The following is a 20,206-nucleotide window of genomic DNA, read 5'->3' on the forward strand; positions in this document are numbered from 1 at the left end:
TAGTGGAAAAACTACCTGCTATATTCCAATATTTCTATGCATTTATTTAATCTGTAAAGGAAAATTAGCAGTTTTTAATTTTTATTATCCATAACGATTCATTGTGATATTACTTTCTAGTAGTGCTAAGGCTGAGCACACACTGAAACCAAGGTCATTATAAAGATGAAATCCGCCCTGCAGCCCCATTCTTCACTCCCCAGGCGCTGTCAGAGGTTCACCTTTTCTCCAGACCAGGGTGGTCTCTGGGACCAGAAGACCTCTACCACTTTCCTACCGTGTGCGACCTCTGGTACATGGTCTGAGTTTTCTTACAAGTGGAATGGCTGCTTCATGGGAGAACTGTGAAGATGGCAGGGCACTTAGATAAAACGGGCCCGAAAATATTGCTACTCCTTCTCTCCAATTATTATAGATAATTAGGATAACTTAGCACTATACTCAAAGCTTGATTTTTTTTTATTAAAATTTATTTATTATGTATACATATTCTGTCTGCGTGTATGCCTGCAGGCCAGAAGAGGGCACCAGACCTCATTACAGATGGTTGTGAGCCACCATGTGGTTGCTGGGAATTGAACTCAGGACCTTTGGAAGAGCAGGCAATGCTCTTAACCACTGAGCCATCTCTCCAGCCCGATTTTTTTTTTTTTTTTGGTTTTTCAAGACAGGGTTTCTCTGTGGCTTTGGAGCCTGTCCTGGAACTAGCTCTTGTAGACAAGGCTGGTCTCAAACTCACAGAGATATGCCTGCCTCTGCCTCCTGAGTGCTGGGATTAAAGGCGTGCGCCACCACCGCCCTGAAAAGCTTGATTTTTTTATTTGTTTACTTGAAAGAAAATTTCAAGTAGCTCAGGCTTGCCTAACCCTTTGGCTATAATTGAGGACCTCGAACTGACCCTCTTGGTTGTTGGGATTATAGATAAGGAAAAAAAAACTATTTATCTATCTATCTATCTATCTATCAATCTATTTTTGGGCAGGACTGATATGCCATAAAAAATGGTGTTATAAGCAGCCAGGACACTCAATTCCTGTGGTTACCAACTGACTGGTTTGCTTAGGTTGTGAACCACTCACCTAGATAGCCTTGAGTTTTTTTCTGTAGTGCAGTGACAGGGCAGTCTTTATGAGCTAACAAAAGCTGCTTCAACTGAGCCACTTCATTTCGTAGTAATGTGACTTCATTCTGAAGTGGGAGGGAAGAAAAGAGTATTAGGAAAATTCATTTTGCCAGGCAGTAGTGGCACACACCTTTAATCTCAACACTTGGGAGGCAGAGGCAGGCAGATCTCTGTGAATTCGAGGCCAGCCTGGTCTACAAGAGCTAGTTCCAGGACAGGCACCAAAAACTACAGAGAAACCCTGTCTCAAAAATCCAAAATAAAACAAAAATTACAGCAAACATTTGTATGGACTTACTAGAATATTTTTAGTACCTATATCAAGCCATTTATTATAATATTAACTTTAGAACTGTTCTTTTTTCTTTTCTTTTTCCTGAGACAGGGTTTCTCTATGTAGCCCTGACTGTCCTTGAACTCACTGAGATCCATCCGCCTCTGCCTCCCAAGTGTTGGGATTAAAGGTGTGCACCACCATGCCTGGCTAGAACTGTTCTAATGTTGAGCACAATATTGCAAGTGAGGGCAGAGGGCAGAATACTGTCTAGATTTTCCTTGCCAAATTGGGATATGATCTGGCAAGTCTTCAGAGAGCTCAGGACAGTCATGAAGTCAATGGTAGAAACTGCCCACAGTGAAAAGGACTCCTAACAGGAAAAGCAAATGACTGTTTCCTGGGATAAATCTGGCTAGCCCCAAACTAAGAATGTAAGGTTCTCCGACCAAGAAGAAAGTGTGTCTCTGGAATCTGTCTGTGTTTGTTCTGACAATGTCTCACTTTGTAACCTTGGCTGGCCTAGAAATCTCCATGTAAACCAAAATGGTTTGGAACTCAGAGAGATCAGCCTGCTTCTGCCTCCTGAGTATGGGGATTAAAGGAATGACTCGACCTTAGAAATCTCTCTCTCTGTCTCTGACTCTCTCTGTCTCTCTCTCTCTCTCTGTCTCTCTCTCTCTCTCTGTCTCTCTCTCTCTCTCTCTGATTTTTTGAGACAAGCTTTCTCTGTGTAGCCCTGGCTGTCCGGGAACTCACTCTGTACACCAGGCTGGCCTTGAACTCACAGAGATCCACTTGCCTCTGTGTCCCGAGTGCTGGGATTAAAGGTGTGCCACCACCAGACTAGAAATCTCTTTAACAGAACTATTTAGTCAAGTGCATGCAATGTTTACTGGAACACTACTGTTCTTTCTAATGAACAATTATAACAGTGTTAGATAACCACTGATCATAAAACCTAATACTCTCAGAATATAATAATATGCAGCTGTTTTATAAAAACAAGGTAAATCCTTCATCTCCTTTGCTAGGATTCCATGACATACTGTTACATCATTCATATTTAAACCAATTCACAATTCCTCCAACTCTACCACAACTAGAAATAAAAAAATAACAACAACAACAACATTCAGATGCTGGGTGGTGGTGACACATGTCTTTAATCCCAGCACTTGAGAGGCAGAGGCAGGCGGAGCTCTGTAAACTTGAGGCCAGCCTGATTTGCAGAGTGAGTTCCAAGACAGCCAGGGCTACATAGAGAGACCCTGTCTTGAAAAACAGAAACAAAAACAAAAACAAAAAAACCCCACTGTATACATGTATGAAATTGTCAAAGCATAAATATAAGGTATTCTTTTTTGAACACAGTTGATTTTGTTTGTATGTGTGTGTGCACATGTGCATATTACAGTGTGTGTGTGTGTGTGTGTGTGTGTGTGTGTGAGAGAGAGAGAGAGAGAGAGAGCGAGAGAGAGAGCGAGCCAAGCAAGCAGTAGGATCTGAAAATCACATTTAAGTCATCAGACCTGGTGGCAAGGCTCTTTACCACCAAGGCGAGAGAGAGAGAGAGAGAGAGAGAGAGAGAGAGAGAGAGCGAGAGAGAGCGAGCCAAGCAAGCAGTAGGATCTGAAAATCACATTTAAGTCATCAGACCTGGTGGCAAGGCTCTTTACCACCAAGGCAGCCTGCTGACCCCTTCTTAAATTTATTTAGTTTATTGTGTGTATTTATATAGTATATGTTTATGTATGTGGGTGGGCACAGGCATGCCACACTGTGCATGTGTGGAGATCAAAGGACAGCTTATGGAAGTAGGTTCTCTCATTCCACTATGTGGGTCACGAGCGTAGAACTCAGGTTGTCAGGCTTAATGGCAGGTGGTGACATTATCTACTGAATTATCTCACTGGCCCATAAAAGACAATTTAACAGAACTCTTGGCTCCTTCTCTAGCACCATGTCTGTCTGGGTGCCACAAGCCAGCCCCAATGCAAGGTTTTCCTTTATGAGTTGCTGCGGTCATGGTGTCTCTTCACAGCAACAGAAGCCCCAAGGCACCTATACTGGCTGGGGTAAACCCACTTCTCATGAGGTGGCTCTAACTCCAGTCACACTCTGTGACCCCCTTCATTCAGATGGGTTTATCTCTCCATTGCTGTCTTCTCTCCATTCTGACTGCTAAGCATTCTGTCTGAGCTATATCCCCAGCCTCCAAATGGGTTGTGAATGACTTGTGCTAGGGGAAGATCTGAAAGGAGATAGTCTCACGCTCAATTGCTAGGGGAAGGGTTTCAGTTCTGACCACTATGGGACTTTTTACACTTCCTGTCACATGTCTGGATCTAGCCTAATAAAATAATTCCCATCCTCTGTTCTACTGCTGCACTGTTTCCAGATTTGGCCTTGCTCTCCAGATTCTACAATCCCAACAGTTACCCACTCACACTCAGCTGAATGTTCTGAGAAGTAAGTTCTTCTGCCTTCTTTTCCAGGGAGGACACCCACAGCTTCCGCTTCTGGCGGCATCGGGAGGCTGCAGCTCGGTTTCGCTCTAAAAATCTCTGCCGACGCTCATCTGGATCTTCATCTACTGTGCGCCGCCGCCGCCCCCCCGTGCTAGGGGTGGGCTGGGCTGGAGAGACCTGTTGCCCAGGAAAGAAGAATACTGTTTTCTTTTCCCTTTTCTGGCTTGTCTTTGAACAGTCTTGCTATACAGATCAGGCAGACCCTGCATTTTGGCCCTTCTGCTTAGGTATCCAGCGTGCTGGGATCCACAGGCAGCAGTTTTTAACTTTGTCACTTGGCAGAGCAGAGAAGTACTTGATGGGAAAATATTTTATTTCCCCAAATCAAAGCTGTGTTACGGAGATTAATAAGGTCTGGTAAAGACCTGGTAACCACATCAAATCTCATCACTATGTCTGCCAGCTTCCTATCCTGCCTCCCACTTCCCAAGTACTCTCAGTACACAGGCAGATAAGCCACAATTCTGTTGGAAACTGATTACTTTTGTATAACAGAATTCCAGAAGTAAAACCAGGATCACTTAGGAGCTTGTTTTGCTTTGTTTTCTTTCTTTTTTGGTGGGGCTGGGAACTGAATCTAGGGTTTGAGCTGGAGTGCTGCTCCCTTTTTTGTTGTTGACTCATGGTCTTCTCCCATTCATGTTGCTCTCCAGGCAGGGAGCCCTGGATAACTTTGAACTCCGGTTCCCCCTGGCTCTATCCCCAAATTCTGGACTCTTCAGACTGTTGTTCCTCCTGTCTTACCCTAAGAAGCTTAGATTACAGGCCTGCGCCACAAGGTCCACTTGCTCTCTCTCCTTCCCTTCCTCTCTCCCTTCTTTTTTTTTCTGATACAGCGACTTTTTTTTGTTTTTGTTTTTTGAGACAGGGTCTCTCTGTGTAGCCTTGGTTGTCCTGGAACTCAACTCTGTAGATCAGGCTGGCCTTAAACTCACAGAGATCCATCTACCTCTGCTTCCAAGTGCTGAGATTAAAGGTGTGCGCTGCCACTACCCAGCTGTCTTTTGTTTTTTAAGCTCCAAGTGATATCTTTTGCAATAAAGCACTATCTTTCCATTCTATTAGTTGACATATATATATATATTATATATATATATGACATACATATATGTATGGAGAGAGAGAGAGAAGGCTCATCAACTTCATGACAATGCCAAAAATAAATTATTTTTTTAACCAAAAATAATATCTTTTATAATAATAATATAATTATAATAATATCAATAAAATTATTATTAATATAATATAATTATTAATATAAATAACAATAACAATAACAATAATAATAATAATAATAATTATTATTTTGAGACAGGGTTTCTCTGTAGCTTTGGAGCCATCCTGGAACTAGCTCTTATAGACCAGGCTGGCATTGAACTCACAGAGATCTGCCTGCTTCTTCCCGAGTGCTGGGATTAAAGGTGTGCACCACTACTGCCCAGCTTATTATCGTTATGTGTGTCTGTAGAGGTCAGAGTACTCTCCTTTCACCTTCATGTGAATTTGGAAGATGGAACTCATGTTATCAGTGTTGGTAGTGACCATCTCTATTCACTGATCCATCTTGCTGGCCCCTAATTATTTTTTAATTGAACATCTATTTATTAGTATTTTCCCAATGCTAGTCATTAGCCACATAAAGATAAGCAGGAGCTACAACGACAACAAGAAAGGCCTCTAATCCCAGCACTTGGGAGGCAGAGGCAGGCAGATCACTGTGAGTTTGAGGCCAGCCTGGTCTACAGAGTAAGTTTTAGGACTCAGTTACATACTGTGACCTTGTCTCAAAACTCCAAAACCAATAAATGGAAATCTACTTTAGCCTCTACTGTATTCAGTTTCCTAGTAATTCAGTAACTAAGACATGATTTTACTTATTTAGGCTAGTATTATCTTTTGAAAGAAAAAATTAGGGAATTTCTAACTCATATAATGAACTAAAGATTCTGTTTGGATCCTAGTATTGAGGAGAGCCTGTCTTCAAGAAATCCTGATGGGCATGGTACTTGCCTATCGAAAGGTTGAGGCAGACCGGGCAGTAATGGTGCATGCCTTTAATCCTAGCACTTGGAAAGGCAGGTGGATCTCTTGAGGTTGAGGCTGAGGCCAGCCTGAACTACAGAGTGAGTTCCAGGACAGCCAGGGAAATACAGAGAAATCCTAACTTAAAAAAAAAAAAAAAAAGGAGGGTCATGAGTTTGAGATCTCTCAAAAACTCCAAACCAAAAACAAATGGGAAAAGATTAAGAAAGGAGAGAAGAGAACTCAGTAGTGACTGACAAGGAGCCACATCCTTTTTCTAAGAGGAAAAGCCCAGCTCAGGCAAGGGTTACTTGCTTTATCCCCAGGACTGGCTGGCTTTGGGGAGGGAGGGGTCAGAATGATTGGAAACCTTAGCTTTCAAGAAGAAAACACAAATGAAAGCTCGTGCTGTTGGCCAAGGCTTAAGGCAGCATATGGCCATGAAATGTCTGGACATGTGGTAGTACTGATGAAGCAGGTGGTGACATCAGTGAAGAGACTGGGCAGTGAATGTACCTCTAGAAACCAATCCCGGGTCACTGTCATCTATCCAGTGAAGACAATTATGAGAACCGAAGCTATTCAGTTCCTAAAGAACCGCATTAAAACAGAGACTTCTTTGAGAAGAAATTGGGCAACTAAATGGGACCTCTGCTGACTTTAAATTTTTTTTTAATTTTCATTTCTTTGTGATAAAAAGGAATTATCAGATTGGTAACGAGGTTTTTTTGGTATGTTTTCTTACTTCTAATGAGCTATATTTCACTATTATAATATCATATTGTATTAATATATTTTTATAATGTGCTTTCTGTTATAAAATCTAATCAGATAACTGATAACTTTTAACAGATAAGCAAGAGATACAGAGGCTTCCTTTGTTTAGTGCGTGATTTGGCTTAATATGAGTCTCTATCATCTAAGAATCTATATTAGATTATCATTCACATATGGGAAATACAGAGGCCTTCTCTGCAACAGCTCTGCGTAATTCATGCTGCTTGCACTGATGTCTAACCAGAGGCAGGCAGATGAAAATAGCTTGTGTCACTATAGTCAACGTACCAAAAACATCCAAAGTAGCAGGACACCCAGAAATTTAAATTTATTAATGTATTCTTCTCTCAGTTCATGCTTCTTGAAAATCAGCTATAACATAAAGAATAAGGGCACAACTGACCTGTGGCTGGGCAGGGGATGGGGTATCAGGGTGCTGAATGAGGATCTGGTTCTGCTCTGGACGGGCTGTCACCATGGTGCTGGCAGTACCCACCATCATCCCACAACCTCCATTGACGGAAGAGACTTGGTGGGTCAGAGTGGCTTTTAGTCTCTGTGTGGAAAGATTGTTTAAAAAGACAAGGGTGAGATTTTGCCAAGGATAAACTTATATTACTGACCTTATACCTAAAATTCTCACTCTAATTTTCTCTTAACAGAGGAACTAAAAGACAATGGCAGGGAGAGAAAATATGCACCTGGACCCCTAAAATGCCTACTTTGTTCCCTGGCTCTCATCCTGGGCACAGCTGGGGACAGGGCTTGTGGAAGCGATGGACCCAGATGGAAGCTCTCCTGGAACCTGGCCAGACCCTGGTTAAAGCCGCTCACCACTTGGCCAGCTCCCCGCCCACTCCCTCCCTCCATCTGTCACCCTGGACTGAAATGGCAAGTGTTCCATTCCAAACAATCTGTGCTGCTGCTTCTGTGCCGTGACCTGTGCCAGGCTATCAGGGTGGGGACAGGAGACTTAGGAATCAGGGTCTTTTCCAAGCCCACAGAAGGATGTATTCAACCTTCAGAGGGCTCCTGTGCTTAGTTCCCTTGAAAAATCTAGGCTGATAACTACTTCTTTTAGAAGGCCAACCCTGCTCTAGGCCGGAATGGACTCACCATCTTGGCTTCTGATGGCATAGGGTGGCCAGATGGAGAAATGGAGCCACTACTGTTGACTGGTGGGCCAGGTATACCAGGAATGTTGGGCACCATAGACACAGGTCTGGCCAGCTAAATTAAGAGAAGGAGACATGGTAGCATTGGTTTCCCTCAAACGGAGTGTTTTTAAGATTGGCATGTCAGGGCCTGTTCTGTGTAATCTGCTCACAGGACATGTAGAAACAGCCTTGGAAATACCTGTCCTAAGGAGGGTCACAGAGTAAATGATCTCATTCTTTAGTGTGGGGACATCTTCCATGGGAAGGGCTAGAGATGTCTCTTTAGGAAAGCGGTGCACAGTGCCGGAGAAGCTGTGTGCCAAGTGAAATCAACCAATCAGCAGGTTGGCAAGATTAACTCCTTGACTAGAAGCCAACTGTCCAGATGAGTCTTTGTCTAGTGTTTCACAGTGCTGGGCTGGCAGAGGTTAGTGAAGAGTTTGGGCAAACTGCCACATACAACTAAAACAGTCCAGGTCCACATTTCCCTGGTGGGGGGGTCCTCTGGTTATGATCATTCAGGTGGAAGGGAGGGATCAGTGTGCTGGTAGGTTTGGCCGCCCCAACTACAAAACTCACTGAAATAACAGAAGGCATCTGTACTGGAGGCCCTGGCAGCACAGGCATGGTCTGTCCATTAGCAAGATGCATGACGAGAGGGAGGGAGCCAGTAGGAGATCTGCAGGAGAATTGAAGGGAGATATCACAATCTCGACCTTTTGCCTGTTGGTCTTTTTCTCCTATAATTAGATATTTTTAATAGCCTTCTCATTAAGAAAGGTATAAAACAGCACTATTAAATCTTGGCATCCTTTTGAACATGGGAAAAATGGAGAGAAATGACAGTCTGTTTTTGTCCTAGGGTTTTAACAGAAGTATTTTAGAACATGTCAAACAAGCCCCAGTCTACCTGCCTTAGTCTGCAAAGACTTGGTGGCTTTTTGGTGCTGGGGATTAATAAGACCTTGGACATGTGAGCTACTTTTCTAGTTCTACAGTCTGGCAACAACTTTATACCTTTCAAATTAATCGAATTTAATGGCTGGGAAGTAACTCTATTAGGAATTTGGGATAATTAAACAAACATCTCCAGCAAATAACTTTTTTGAAAATGTTTTATTTTAGGAAACAATCTTAATAACTCTTTTCTTGGGCATGTAAAAATAAATTGCTAAACCAGGTGGTGGTGCATGCCTTTAATCCCAGCATTTAAGAAGCAGAGACAGGTGGATCTCTGTGAGTTCAAGGCCAGCCTGGCCTATAGAGCAAATTCCAGGATAGGTTCCAAAGCTACAGAGAAACCCTGTCTCAAAAACAAAACAAAAACAACAACAACAACAACAAAAAATTTGCTGGAGCCAGCTTCAGTAGCATATACCTGTAATCCCCAGCATGCAGGAGGTAGAAGCAGGATGATGAGAATTTGAGGCCAGCCTTGGCTACTTAGAAAGATCATGTCTTAAAACAACAATAAACTGAGAACAACAACAGAACAGTTTCTATTTTTATCAAATAATTTCAAAACATAGAAAGAGATTCAGAAGGGCTGGAGGTGGTTCTTCATATATTACAGAAGATCAGTTCAGTTTATAGCACCCACATTGGGCAGCTCACTGAGGGTTACGTGAACATACCCAGAGGAAGTCACACACATCTACACATAATTTTAAAAGATAGTAAGAATAAATCCTTAAAAAACAATGCCTAGTGGTGTTGGTAGACACTTTAACCTCAGTACTCGGGAGGCCGAGGCAGGTGGATCTCCGAGTTCAAAGCCAGGCTAGTCTACAGAGCCAGGGCTATATAGAGAAACTCTGTTTCAAAAAAACCAAAGGAAATCCAGATTCCACGGTTTCTCCTACTCTCCTACTTACCCCATTTGCCTGTTAGATGGTGGAGCCTGTGTGATGACAGAGGTTGGGGAAGGAAGAGTCGGATGAAGTGGATCATAACCTAAGTGGAGTGGCAGGGAGCCAGGACGTACGATGGTGGGTGTAGGGGTAGAAATCACAACAGGTTTTGTGGCAACTTCCTAGGGAGAGGGGACAACAAATTTCAAAAAGCTTTAAGAACTGTGTATAGGGAAATACACTGTTGGGCTTTTCACTGAAAGAGCATTAGTTACCCAATTCCACACTTCACCCATTCAGTAGGGACAATGATTAAAGATCATTTGGAAAATCATTTGAAGTCTTTGGAGAAATGCTGTAACCTACGACATTACAATATCATGTAAATTCCAGGGATTTTCTACACTATAAATACTCTCATTCTAAATAATACTGAGTGTCCTATGACTTCCACTGAGAAAATAAAGGTATACTGGTGGTGGGACAGTCCAGTGTTTCCAAGAGACTTCACTAAGCAGGGTCTACAGAAGCTTGACACAGTGCTTCTCACTGTTAACTAGTTAGGACCTCAGACCTTGAATCATCTCTACAAAGTCTCCAGAAATTAGCTGCCTACAGAAAGGGGAAGGAGGGAGACAGCTCATATTTATGGAAAAGGTAGCTTTGAGAACTTAATAAGTCAGATTCAATTCTAAGTAAGACAAGGCACAGATGTTCTCTCCACAGTACATATTAAAACTAGCACTGGCAGGACAGTAGAGACAGGGAGGTGACATAAGTGACTTCTGGGTGGTTTTTTTTTTTTTTTTTTTTTTTTTTTTCGCTGTAGTCCTGGAACTAGCTCTTGTAGACCAGGCTGGCCTCGAACTCACAGAGATCCACATAAGTGGACTTCTGAAGGTCTAATATCTGATTTTGATCTGGGAGCTGATTACTACAGATTATTCACTTTTTGGAAAGTTGGAGGGTTCTATAATTACAGTTGTATTATATGTCAAAGAAAATGGTCTTTAAAAATAGGTATACAAGCCAGGTGGTGGTGACACACGCCTTTAATCCCAGCATTCTGGAAGGCAGAGGCAGGCAAATCTCTGAGTTTGAGACCAGTCTGGTCTACAAGAACTAGTTCCAGGACAAGCTCCAAAAAGCTACAGAGAAACCCTGTCTCCAAAAACCAAAAAAACAAACAAACAAACAAAAAAAAAAAAAGAAAAGAAAAAGGTATACAAGCCAGGTGGTAGTGATACACACCTTTAATCCCAGCACTCTGGAAGGCAGAGGCAGGCAAATCTCTCTGAGTTTGAGCCCAGCCTGGTCTATAGAGCGAGTTCTAGGACAGCCAGGGTTATACAGAAACCCTGTCTTAAAAAACAAAACAAAACAACAACAAAAAAGGTGGCACACACCTTTAATCCCAGTACTCAGGAGGAGAGGTGGGTAGTTACAAAATGAGTTCCAGGACACGAGGTGTGGTGGAGGATGCACTGGAAAGCTGAGGCATGAGTGTTACTGTGAGTTGGAGGGCAACTTGGGGCTACATTATGAGACTATCTCAAAAAAAGGTTTAAAACAAAACAACCACCAAAAGTAACTACTTTTACAAATAATCCCTTTACGTTATTTCCCTCTGGGAGGAATTTTTTCCTAATAGTTTAATGTCTTGTGCTGAATAGTTTTATGTCAACTTGACACAAGCTAGAGCTATTTGAAAGGAGGGAACCTCAATTGAGAAAACACCTCCATAAGATCTGGCTGTAGGTAAGCCTGTACAGCATTTTTTAAAATTAGTGGTTGATGGGGTAGGGCCCAGTCCATTGTGGGTGGTCCTGGGCTCTATAAGAAAGAAGGCTGAGGGGCTGGAGAGATAGCTCAGAGGTTAAGAGCATTGCCTGCTCTACCAAAGGTCCTGAGTTCAATTCCCAGCAACCACATGGTGGCTCACAACCATCTGTAATGAGGTCTGGTGCCCTCTTCTGGCCAGCAGGCATACACACAGACAGAATATTGTATACATAATAAATAAATAAATAAATATTAAAAAAAAAAAGAAAGAAAGAAGGCTGAGCAAATCATGAGGCACAAGCCAGCAAGCAGCACTCAGCACTCCCCTCTGGCCACTGCATCAGCCCCTGCCTCTGGGTTCCTGCCCTGTTAAGAGTTCTGTTCTGACTTCCTTGATGATGAACCGCAATGTGGAAGTGTGAGTTAAACAAACTTTCCTCCCTAAGTTGCTTTGGTCATGGTGCTTCATCACATCACTAATAACCCTGACTAAAAGACATGTGCAATTAATGAATACATGGTTTTATCTCTTTTTTTGTATTAAAATATATTTATTTATCTGTGGCCAGAGGCTTATGGAAATCAGAGGACAACTTACAGAAGTCAATTCTCTCCTTCCACCATGCAGGTCCTGGGGATCAAACTTAGGCTGTCAGAAGATACCTTTACCCTATACAGTCCATCCCAGGCTGGCTTTGAGTTCACCAAGTAACCAAGGATAACCTGGAATTCCTGATCTTTGTTTCGACCTCCCAAGTGTTGGGATGTTAGGTGTGCACTACTATGCCTAGTTTCTCTCTTTTTTTTCTTTCTTTTTAAAAAACAAAAACTCAAGGTTCTATTATGTAACCCTGACCCAGAATTCACTATATAAAACAGACTGGCCTTGAACTCACAGAGATCCACCTACCTCTGCCTCCCAAGTGCTGTGATTAAAAGCACATGCCACCATACATACCTGACTTCTTTTTTACTTACCGAAATATAATTAATCTAAAGTCATTACAATGAAATTACTTTTGCATAAGCAAAATCAGGATGGAGATCATTTCCAGCACCCAAGAAGATTTTCCTCTGTCCTTTCCTGATTCACACTCTACCATCATGAGAGGTACCCACTGTTCTATTTATCCCCTCTCTCTTTGTCCCTGTTGTGGGATCCTCTTTGTGACAGCAGCATTTTGTATTCTCCAGGCTGACCTAAAACACATCCTGTTATTCAGTGTTTGTGAAATCTATGTATATTGTTATGTATTCCTTCTGACCATCCATCCACTCACCTTCTAATTCTCTCCTTCATTCTTCCCTCCCTCTCGCCCTCCTCTCCCTTTTTTTCTTTTTGTGGTACTCAGGATTGAGCCCACAGCCTTACACATGATAGGCAGGTGCTCTGCCACTAAACTTCATCTTCAGCCTGGTTCATCAAATGCCACACATATCACTCTCTGTCAGTAGGGCGGTAGTGGCGCACACCTTTAATCCAAGCACTTGGGAGGCAGAGGCAGAGATATACCACTATTATACCACTATTTGTTTGTTGCTGCAATGGAATCCAGGCATTGTGAACACTAAGCAAGTGCCATCCCTAGCTACATCACCAGCTTTTGGTTGATTGATACTCGGAATGTTTTCATTCTCTCTTCTAATCTGAGTATGTTCTGTGGAATATTCCTTTACACCGTGTGGATATATGTTGCTGTGATTGGTTTAATTAAGAAGCTGACTGGCCAATAGCTGAACAAAATAGGGTTTAGGCAGGAGAGCCAGACTAGAAGAATTCTGGGATGAAGAAGGACAGAGTCAGGGGAGTTGCCAGAGATGCACAGACAGAAGCAAGTTGGGCATGCCATACTAAAAAAAGGTATTAAGCGGGGGCTGGAGAAATGGCTCAGCGGTTAAGAGCACTGATTGCTCTTCCAGAGGACCCAGGTTCAATTCCCAGCACCCACATGGCAGTTCACAACTGTCTGAAAATCCAGTTCCAGGGGATCTGACACCTTCACACCAATGCACATAAAATAAAGATAAATAAATCATAAAAAATTTTTTAAAAAAGGTATTAAGACAAGTAAAAAGCATAGATAAGAAATATGGATTAACATAAATGTAAGAGCTATATTTATAATTAATATCAGCCTCAGCGTGTTTGAGAGCAACTGCAGCACACGAAAACTCTACTTACAAATGGTAGCCAATGTGGGGCCAGAATTTCCATATAAGACCTGACAAAGCTTTAAAAAAAAAAAGATTCTAAACACAAAAACAGGTTCAAGCATGGCTTCTTGGTAACCACCTTTTCTCAGGTAGGCTGTTTGCTGGAGAGAAGCAGAGACATGGCTCCTTTAAGAGATGGGTTTCTGGCTCAGTGCTAGTGGCAAAAAAATTAACATGACTCTTTTAAGAGGCCCTTCTACCAAAAACTTAAATGGGGTTTATGAGCAGTAGGAGGTGCACTACTTGGCAGAGTGGACCCAAAAACTCCCCAGAGTTGGGATGGTAAATTGGCTCTCCCTCGGGTACCTTCGAGGGAACTGTGTGGGGCGGAGCTAGCCGCCAAAGGAGAGGCTTTGCTCCTAGCCATACTGCTTAACAGTTTAAAGACTCATGCAGTTAGAAAAAGATTACAGATATGTAATAAAGAGAGATTTGGATAAAAAAACCCACTAAACAGGTTACAGTGTGTTTAAAAATATACATAGGTATGGGAGAGAAAAAAGACAGTATAGACAGTCATAAAAGATATATATAGTTTTAAAATAATAAAGTCCTTAAAAAGGAAATAAAATAATATGAAAGAAATAAGCTAAGCAAAGATGAAAAATACACAAAAAGTCTGGTTCCTATGTTATTGTGCTGTCTTTAAGTTTTTTTGGCTGCTAAGAGACATTGGGTTATAAAAGGTACTAGATTAAACCAACCTATATATTTTAAAAATATCTTGACTTCAAAATTTAAGTCAAAAGATATGTTACTTTGGGGAAGATGCCAGGGATCACATCAGAGGAGTAGCAAGTAGCAATTGAAGTTCAAGGTGTCAGTCCACCAGGAAGAAACTCTTCTGGTGGGTGAATCTCGGTTAGGCAAGGCCACAGATCCCAGAGTGTCTTTTGCTTCTGCTGTGCCTTTACATGCTGCTATCTTTCTCTGGTATCTGGTATGGTGTGAGTGGGTGTGGGGAGACCCCACTGCCTGTAATGTAATGTGTCTATCTCATGGATACATCCTGTTCTACTGGGCATTTTTACCTGTGTATTGTCACCAAAGATAATTCTTTTCTAAGCTGTACTGTCTAATCAATAATAATAATATTAGCATATACAGAGTTTTGATGAATAAAAATAAATGTAAAGAATCTGTATAGATTGTGGCTCAAGTTAATGATTAAGAAAAACAATTGACTCCCAGAGCCAGGCTGGCTTAAATTCCTTTAATCTTAACGCTGAAAGATACAGTCATAGATTCTGGTGTGTGTCAATAGCTGTAACAAAGCTCCAAAATAACTTCAGGTTAGAGCAGATGCTTTGATAATAGCCTTAGGGTAAAAAAAAAAACAAAAACAAACAAAAAAACACCCCAAAAAATCTAAAGTTCACAAGGACACATAGCCGAGCTATAAATTCATTAGGTGAGGGTCAAAATACAAAGCAGCCCAACTGACATACTTTCCTTGCTAGGGTTGGTTGGTGACCAAAGGTGATGGTTAATTCCTTGTGCTCATTCCTGGCCTCAATCTTCTGATATAAGAAACTACTGATGAGTGAGTTTGCACCCTAAAGAATTAAGCATAGATGGCTGATGGTTTTCATGTATAAATGTATAGGTTTGTGATCTCTTTAAGATTCTTTATATGATTACTTTTCAAGATAAATAGTAAAATGATTGATTCTTTCTTTGTAACAGCAATATGCAGCCTGCCAATAAAGAGTTGGCTGAGAAAAATTACTTGCTCATATTCTGTAATCTGTAACAAGTTACTTAGATGTAAATGTATGTGGGTTATTGGGGTGACTTTGTTTTTAATCATGTAAGGGAGATAAAAAACATGTTTTTCGCCTTTAATCCCAGCACTCGGGAGGCAGAGGCAGGCGGATCTCTGTGAGTTCGAGACCAGCCTGGTCTACAAGAGCTAGTTCCAGGACAGGCTCCAAAACCACAGAGAAACCCTGTCTCGAAAAACAAAACAAAACAAAACAAAACAAAACAAAAAAACCCCAAAAAAACATGTTTTTACCTGTATTCATTATAATAATTCACTTGAAAAACTGAATGTAACCACACTGTAATTTTTATATTACCTAAAAGATTTTGCTGGGGTATATAAGCTGTATCTAGAGATAGAGCTAGAAAGAGTTAAAATGGGCTAGAAGGAAGACATCAAAGTGAGAGAGTTAGAGGGAAACATCAAGAGTAAAGACAGAGTTAGAAAACATCAAGAATGAGAGAAGAAAGAAGAGAATGCAAAAAAAAAAATAAATAAAGGTTTGAAGGAAATAATTAAGAGAGTGTGTGAGTGTCTTTTTTCCTAACCCTTTCAGATAGAGAAGTCTAGTGTACCCTGATGCTGTGGATTCCTTTCGAGCCCTGCACTGTCTAGAGTGTCTGTCCCCCAGGCAGCAATAGAAAGAGGTTATGCTTTTATTTCCACAGAAAATGAGAGGCTGTGGATTTGTTCAAGGTTAAGGATGATCAGGTTTCACTGAGGAAGACCTTCTTGAAATCCTGACTACAGACACAAAGAAATAAACCTAGAAGAATTACAAGACATGTGTATGCAAGACACCTGCTCAAACATGTAATAAAAAATCATCTTTGGCTGATTTGTATACAATACAGTCTATACTTGTATTAATACAGATATGTATGTTACCTTTAAAAGGTTATGTATTTTCAGGGGCCAGACACCAATGAAAGCGGATGGCCCAGGTGATTCAGCATCCAGAACAGCTTCAAAGCTGCTGACTAAGACGGTCCAGTCTCACAAACTATTTCAGTCAGGGCCTAATAGTTATCCTGATTTTCTCAAGGGTCTCCCAACGATAACAGTGTCCACAAACAACAAGAAGTAAACTAGAGAGTGACATCTGCATTCCCAAAAGATTCGGTATAAATGGTTGTCATCATTTAAGGAGGTTTGGTTACAAATTTTTAGTGGTCATAGTCAGGAAAAAAGCTAAACATAGGAGTTAAATTCAAAGATCTCTTTCTAAGGGAAAAGGGGGATAGGGCACAGAAATGATGGGATAAAAGGATAGATTATTAAATCTCTTAAACCAAAAACAACTATTCATCTAAAAATATTTTATATTGGTATGTATTTTGGTTTATTGATACAAATTTAAAGTTAATTTTGTTATGCTGTATGTATGTTTCTACTCTTGTTTGGAAGTATTGTATTTGCTTAAAAATGTAATATATAAGCCGGGTGGTGGAGCTGCATGCCTTTAATCTCAGTACTCGAGAGGCAGAGACAGGCAGATCTCTGTGAGTTCGAGGCCAGCTTAGTCTAAAAGAGCTAGTTTCCAGAACAGGTTCCAAAGCTACAGAGAAACCCTGTCTTGAAAAACCAAAAAAAAAAAAAAGTATAAAAAGTATAATTAGGAAATACAGATTAATAGTTACCTACAGTAAGTCAAATTTATAGTCATGTTAGGTATGTTTTCAAGGTCATACATAGATAAATTCAGATAGATAAGATGGTCTTTAATCATGTCAAAGACCTACAGAATATGGTATTTAATGTTTAATTACCTAAGGTTTTTCATGACAATGAGTCACATCTGTTCCTGGCAGCACCAATTTGCTTCAGAGATTATCTTAATGGGCATAGAAGAAACTCCATAAGGAATTTGCTTTCTTTATGGCAAAAGCTAGCAAAGAAACTGCCCTTGCCTCAATTACTGACAATTACTGTCCACTGGACCAGCAGGATGCAAGAAATGCAACTGCTGAACTTTGCCAAGATAAGGTAGGAGAGTCCTTCAAAATTCCCTGCTTCTCAGGAAAGTTTGTCAGACATGTTAAGCCTGTAGGCCAGAGTTGGATGCCCCAACATTAGAGGAACCTAGGGTGACTGTCCACGTGGCCTAATGTCCCTGTCATTAGGTAACATTTTACCCTTCTGTGGTCTTTGATGGAGTTAAAGACTAGACAGCTGTAATTATAGTTTTCCTTAATTATGATAAAAAGGTAAATTAGATGTAAAACTTTAGACCCACCAAGAAAAGATAGATAATAGAGTATTTTCTCTAATATTGCCAAATACAAATGGACTGGATAGTGTAACTGTTTTTGATAACTGTTTTTGTTGTATGTTGACAGAGCTTTTTGTTCTGCCCAGTCCCACAGCCGTTCAGTCTCAAAGAAACACACAGAGGTCTACATTAATTATAAACTGGTTGGCTTATTAGCTCAGGCTTCTTATTAACTCTTATAACTTACATTAGCCCATAATTCTTGTCTATGTTAGCCATGTGGCTTGGTACCTTTTTATCAGCAAGGCATTCTCATCTTGCTTCCTCTGTGTCTGGATGAAGACTGCAGATTGCATCTTTCCTCTTCCCAGAATTCTCCTGTTCTCATCGCCCAGCCTCTACTTCTTGCCTGGTCGCCCCACCTATATACTTCCTGCCTGGCTACTGGCCAATGAGTGTTTTATTAAAACAACACAAGACCACTGTTCCACAGCAGCTGTATATAATTTTTCTATGTTAAAGTTAAAACCTTCCTTTTTTTATTTAGACAAAAGGGGGAAATGCTGTGGAATATTCCTTTACTGCTATGATTAGTTTAATAAAGAAGCTGACTGGCCAATAGCTGAACAAAATAAGATTAGGCAGGAGAGCCAGATTAGGAGAATTCTAAATAAAGATAAAGAAGGGTAAAGTCAGGGGAGTTGCCAGAAATGCAGGGCGAGAAGTAAGATGGGCATGCCATACTGAAAAAAAGGTACCAAGTTGTGTGGCAGAGCATATATAAGAAATATGGGTTAACATAAATGTAAGAGCTAGCTAGTAATAAGTCTGAGCTATTGGCTGAGCATTTACAATTAATATTAAGTCTCCGTGTTGATTATTTGGGAAGTGGTGGGACAGTAACTTCTGCCTACATGTGTGTATGTGGTATGTGTATGTTTGTGTGTGAGTGTGGTCATGTGGAGGTCAGAGGACAACTACTGGGTTTGTTCCTCCCCTTGTTTTGAGATAGGAACTCTTCTTTTACCACTGTAAACAACAGGCTAGACAGCTTCCAAAGGTATCTTCTGTCTATCTGTACCTGCTATCTCACAGCAAAAGCATTGGGATTAGAGGCACATACTACTTACCTGGGTGGTATATTTACCCAGATTTTCTGGATTTAAACTTGAGTTCCCATGCTTGTACAGCAAGCACTTTTACCTACTAAGTTATCTTTCTAGCTTCCAGACGCTTAAAAAAAAATGAATAATGCTGAGCAGTGCTGGTACACGCCTTTAATCCCAGCACTCAGGAGGCAGAGGCAGGTGGATCTCTGTGAGTTTGAGGCCAGCCTGGTCTACGGAGAGAGTTCCAGATCAGGCTTCAAAGCTACAGAGAAATCCTGTCTCAAAAAACAAACAAACAAAAAAACAGAAAAAAATAACATTTTTATGAACATTCTTACTTATTTCTGTTGGTATACACACAAAACAATCTCTTCAATTTGGAGTTGGAAGTGTAATTGTTAGATGACGGAGTAGGTGTAATTTATTTACATTGCTTAAATATTTAAGATTCCTTTCAAATTATGTATAGACATATCGATAGTGCATATTTGGAGACTAGGGCAGGAGGATTGAGTTCAAAAGTCCGCGTGGGCTACATCAATAAGATGCTATCAAAAAAAAAAAAAAGAGAGAGAGAGAGAGAAAAGAAACGAAAGGAAGAAAAGACATTCATTCCTTTGAGTCCAATCAACCCTTCTCCATCTATCTATCTATCATCTATCTATCTATCTATCTATCTATCTATCTATCTATTTTTGGTTTTTCAAGACAGGGTTTCTCTGTGTTACTTTGGAGCCAGTCCTGGAACTAGCTGTTGTAGACCAGGCTGGTCTCGAACTCACAGAGATCTACCTGTCTCTACCTCCCAAGTGCAGAGCCACCACCGCCCGTTAACCTTTTTCCATTTATGAATACCATTTATGAATCAAAACTAACATTTGGGATGACTTTTGGGAGAGAATTTTACCTTCTCCTTCAGTGGTGGGGAGCAGGGGCTAGAGGCAGGACTGTCGGGGGGTGATGAGTCTACCTCCACTGGCTCCTCTTCTTTGATTTTGATGTCTGGTGTAGAAGGCAGAGACATGTCAAGAGGCCCAGGAGCACCCTGTTGGGGAAACAGTAAGTGGAGTTCAGTTTCATGATGCGTGTAACAATGAGGTCAGGGCATTTGTTTCACCAAGTTCAGCTCTTGGTCAAGTGGTGTAGGAGGTTTTTCTGTTTGTGTGTTGCTTTCATTGGCTGAATAAAGAGACTTCCTTGGCCTTTTGATAGGGCAGAATTTAGATAGATAGAGTAGACCGAACAGGATGCTGGGAAGGATAGACAGGCAGACACCATGGTTCTCCTGCCTGAGATGGACGCTGGTTAAACTCATGCCAGTAAGCCACAGTTAAGTGATGATACACATTAATGGAGATGGGTTAAACTAATATGTGAGATTTAGCCAATA

The 20,206-nt window shown here is 41.1% G+C and overlaps 1 protein-coding gene across 4 annotated transcripts in view; it reads right to left on the bottom strand.

Moving 5' to 3' along the window:
* The window catches only part of LOC121459362 (cyclic AMP-dependent transcription factor ATF-7), a 114,344-nt gene that overhangs the window by 15,032 nt on the left and 79,106 nt on the right, over nucleotides 1-20,206 (bottom strand). For all 4 annotated transcript variants that reach the window (XM_041669030.1, XM_041669027.1, XM_041669028.1 and 1 more), the window contains exons 5-11: nucleotides 19,724-19,861; nucleotides 9,759-9,916; nucleotides 8,464-8,563; nucleotides 7,844-7,957; nucleotides 7,131-7,283; nucleotides 3,848-4,045; nucleotides 1,080-1,188 (exon numbers count right to left, since the gene is read on the bottom strand). In XM_041669030.1, coding sequence (XP_041524964.1) covers nucleotides 1,080-1,188; nucleotides 3,848-4,045; nucleotides 7,131-7,283; nucleotides 7,844-7,957; nucleotides 8,464-8,563; nucleotides 9,759-9,916; nucleotides 19,724-19,861 — 970 coding nt within the window. The remainder of the gene's footprint in view (nucleotides 1-1,079; nucleotides 1,189-3,847; nucleotides 4,046-7,130; nucleotides 7,284-7,843; nucleotides 7,958-8,463; nucleotides 8,564-9,758; nucleotides 9,917-19,723; nucleotides 19,862-20,206) is intronic.

This window comes from Microtus oregoni, unplaced genomic scaffold, assembly GCF_018167655.1.
Source record: "Microtus oregoni isolate MIOR12 unplaced genomic scaffold, Mior012 000019F_ref0000042, whole genome shotgun sequence".
Taxonomy (NCBI): Eukaryota; Metazoa; Chordata; class Mammalia; order Rodentia; family Cricetidae; genus Microtus; species Microtus oregoni.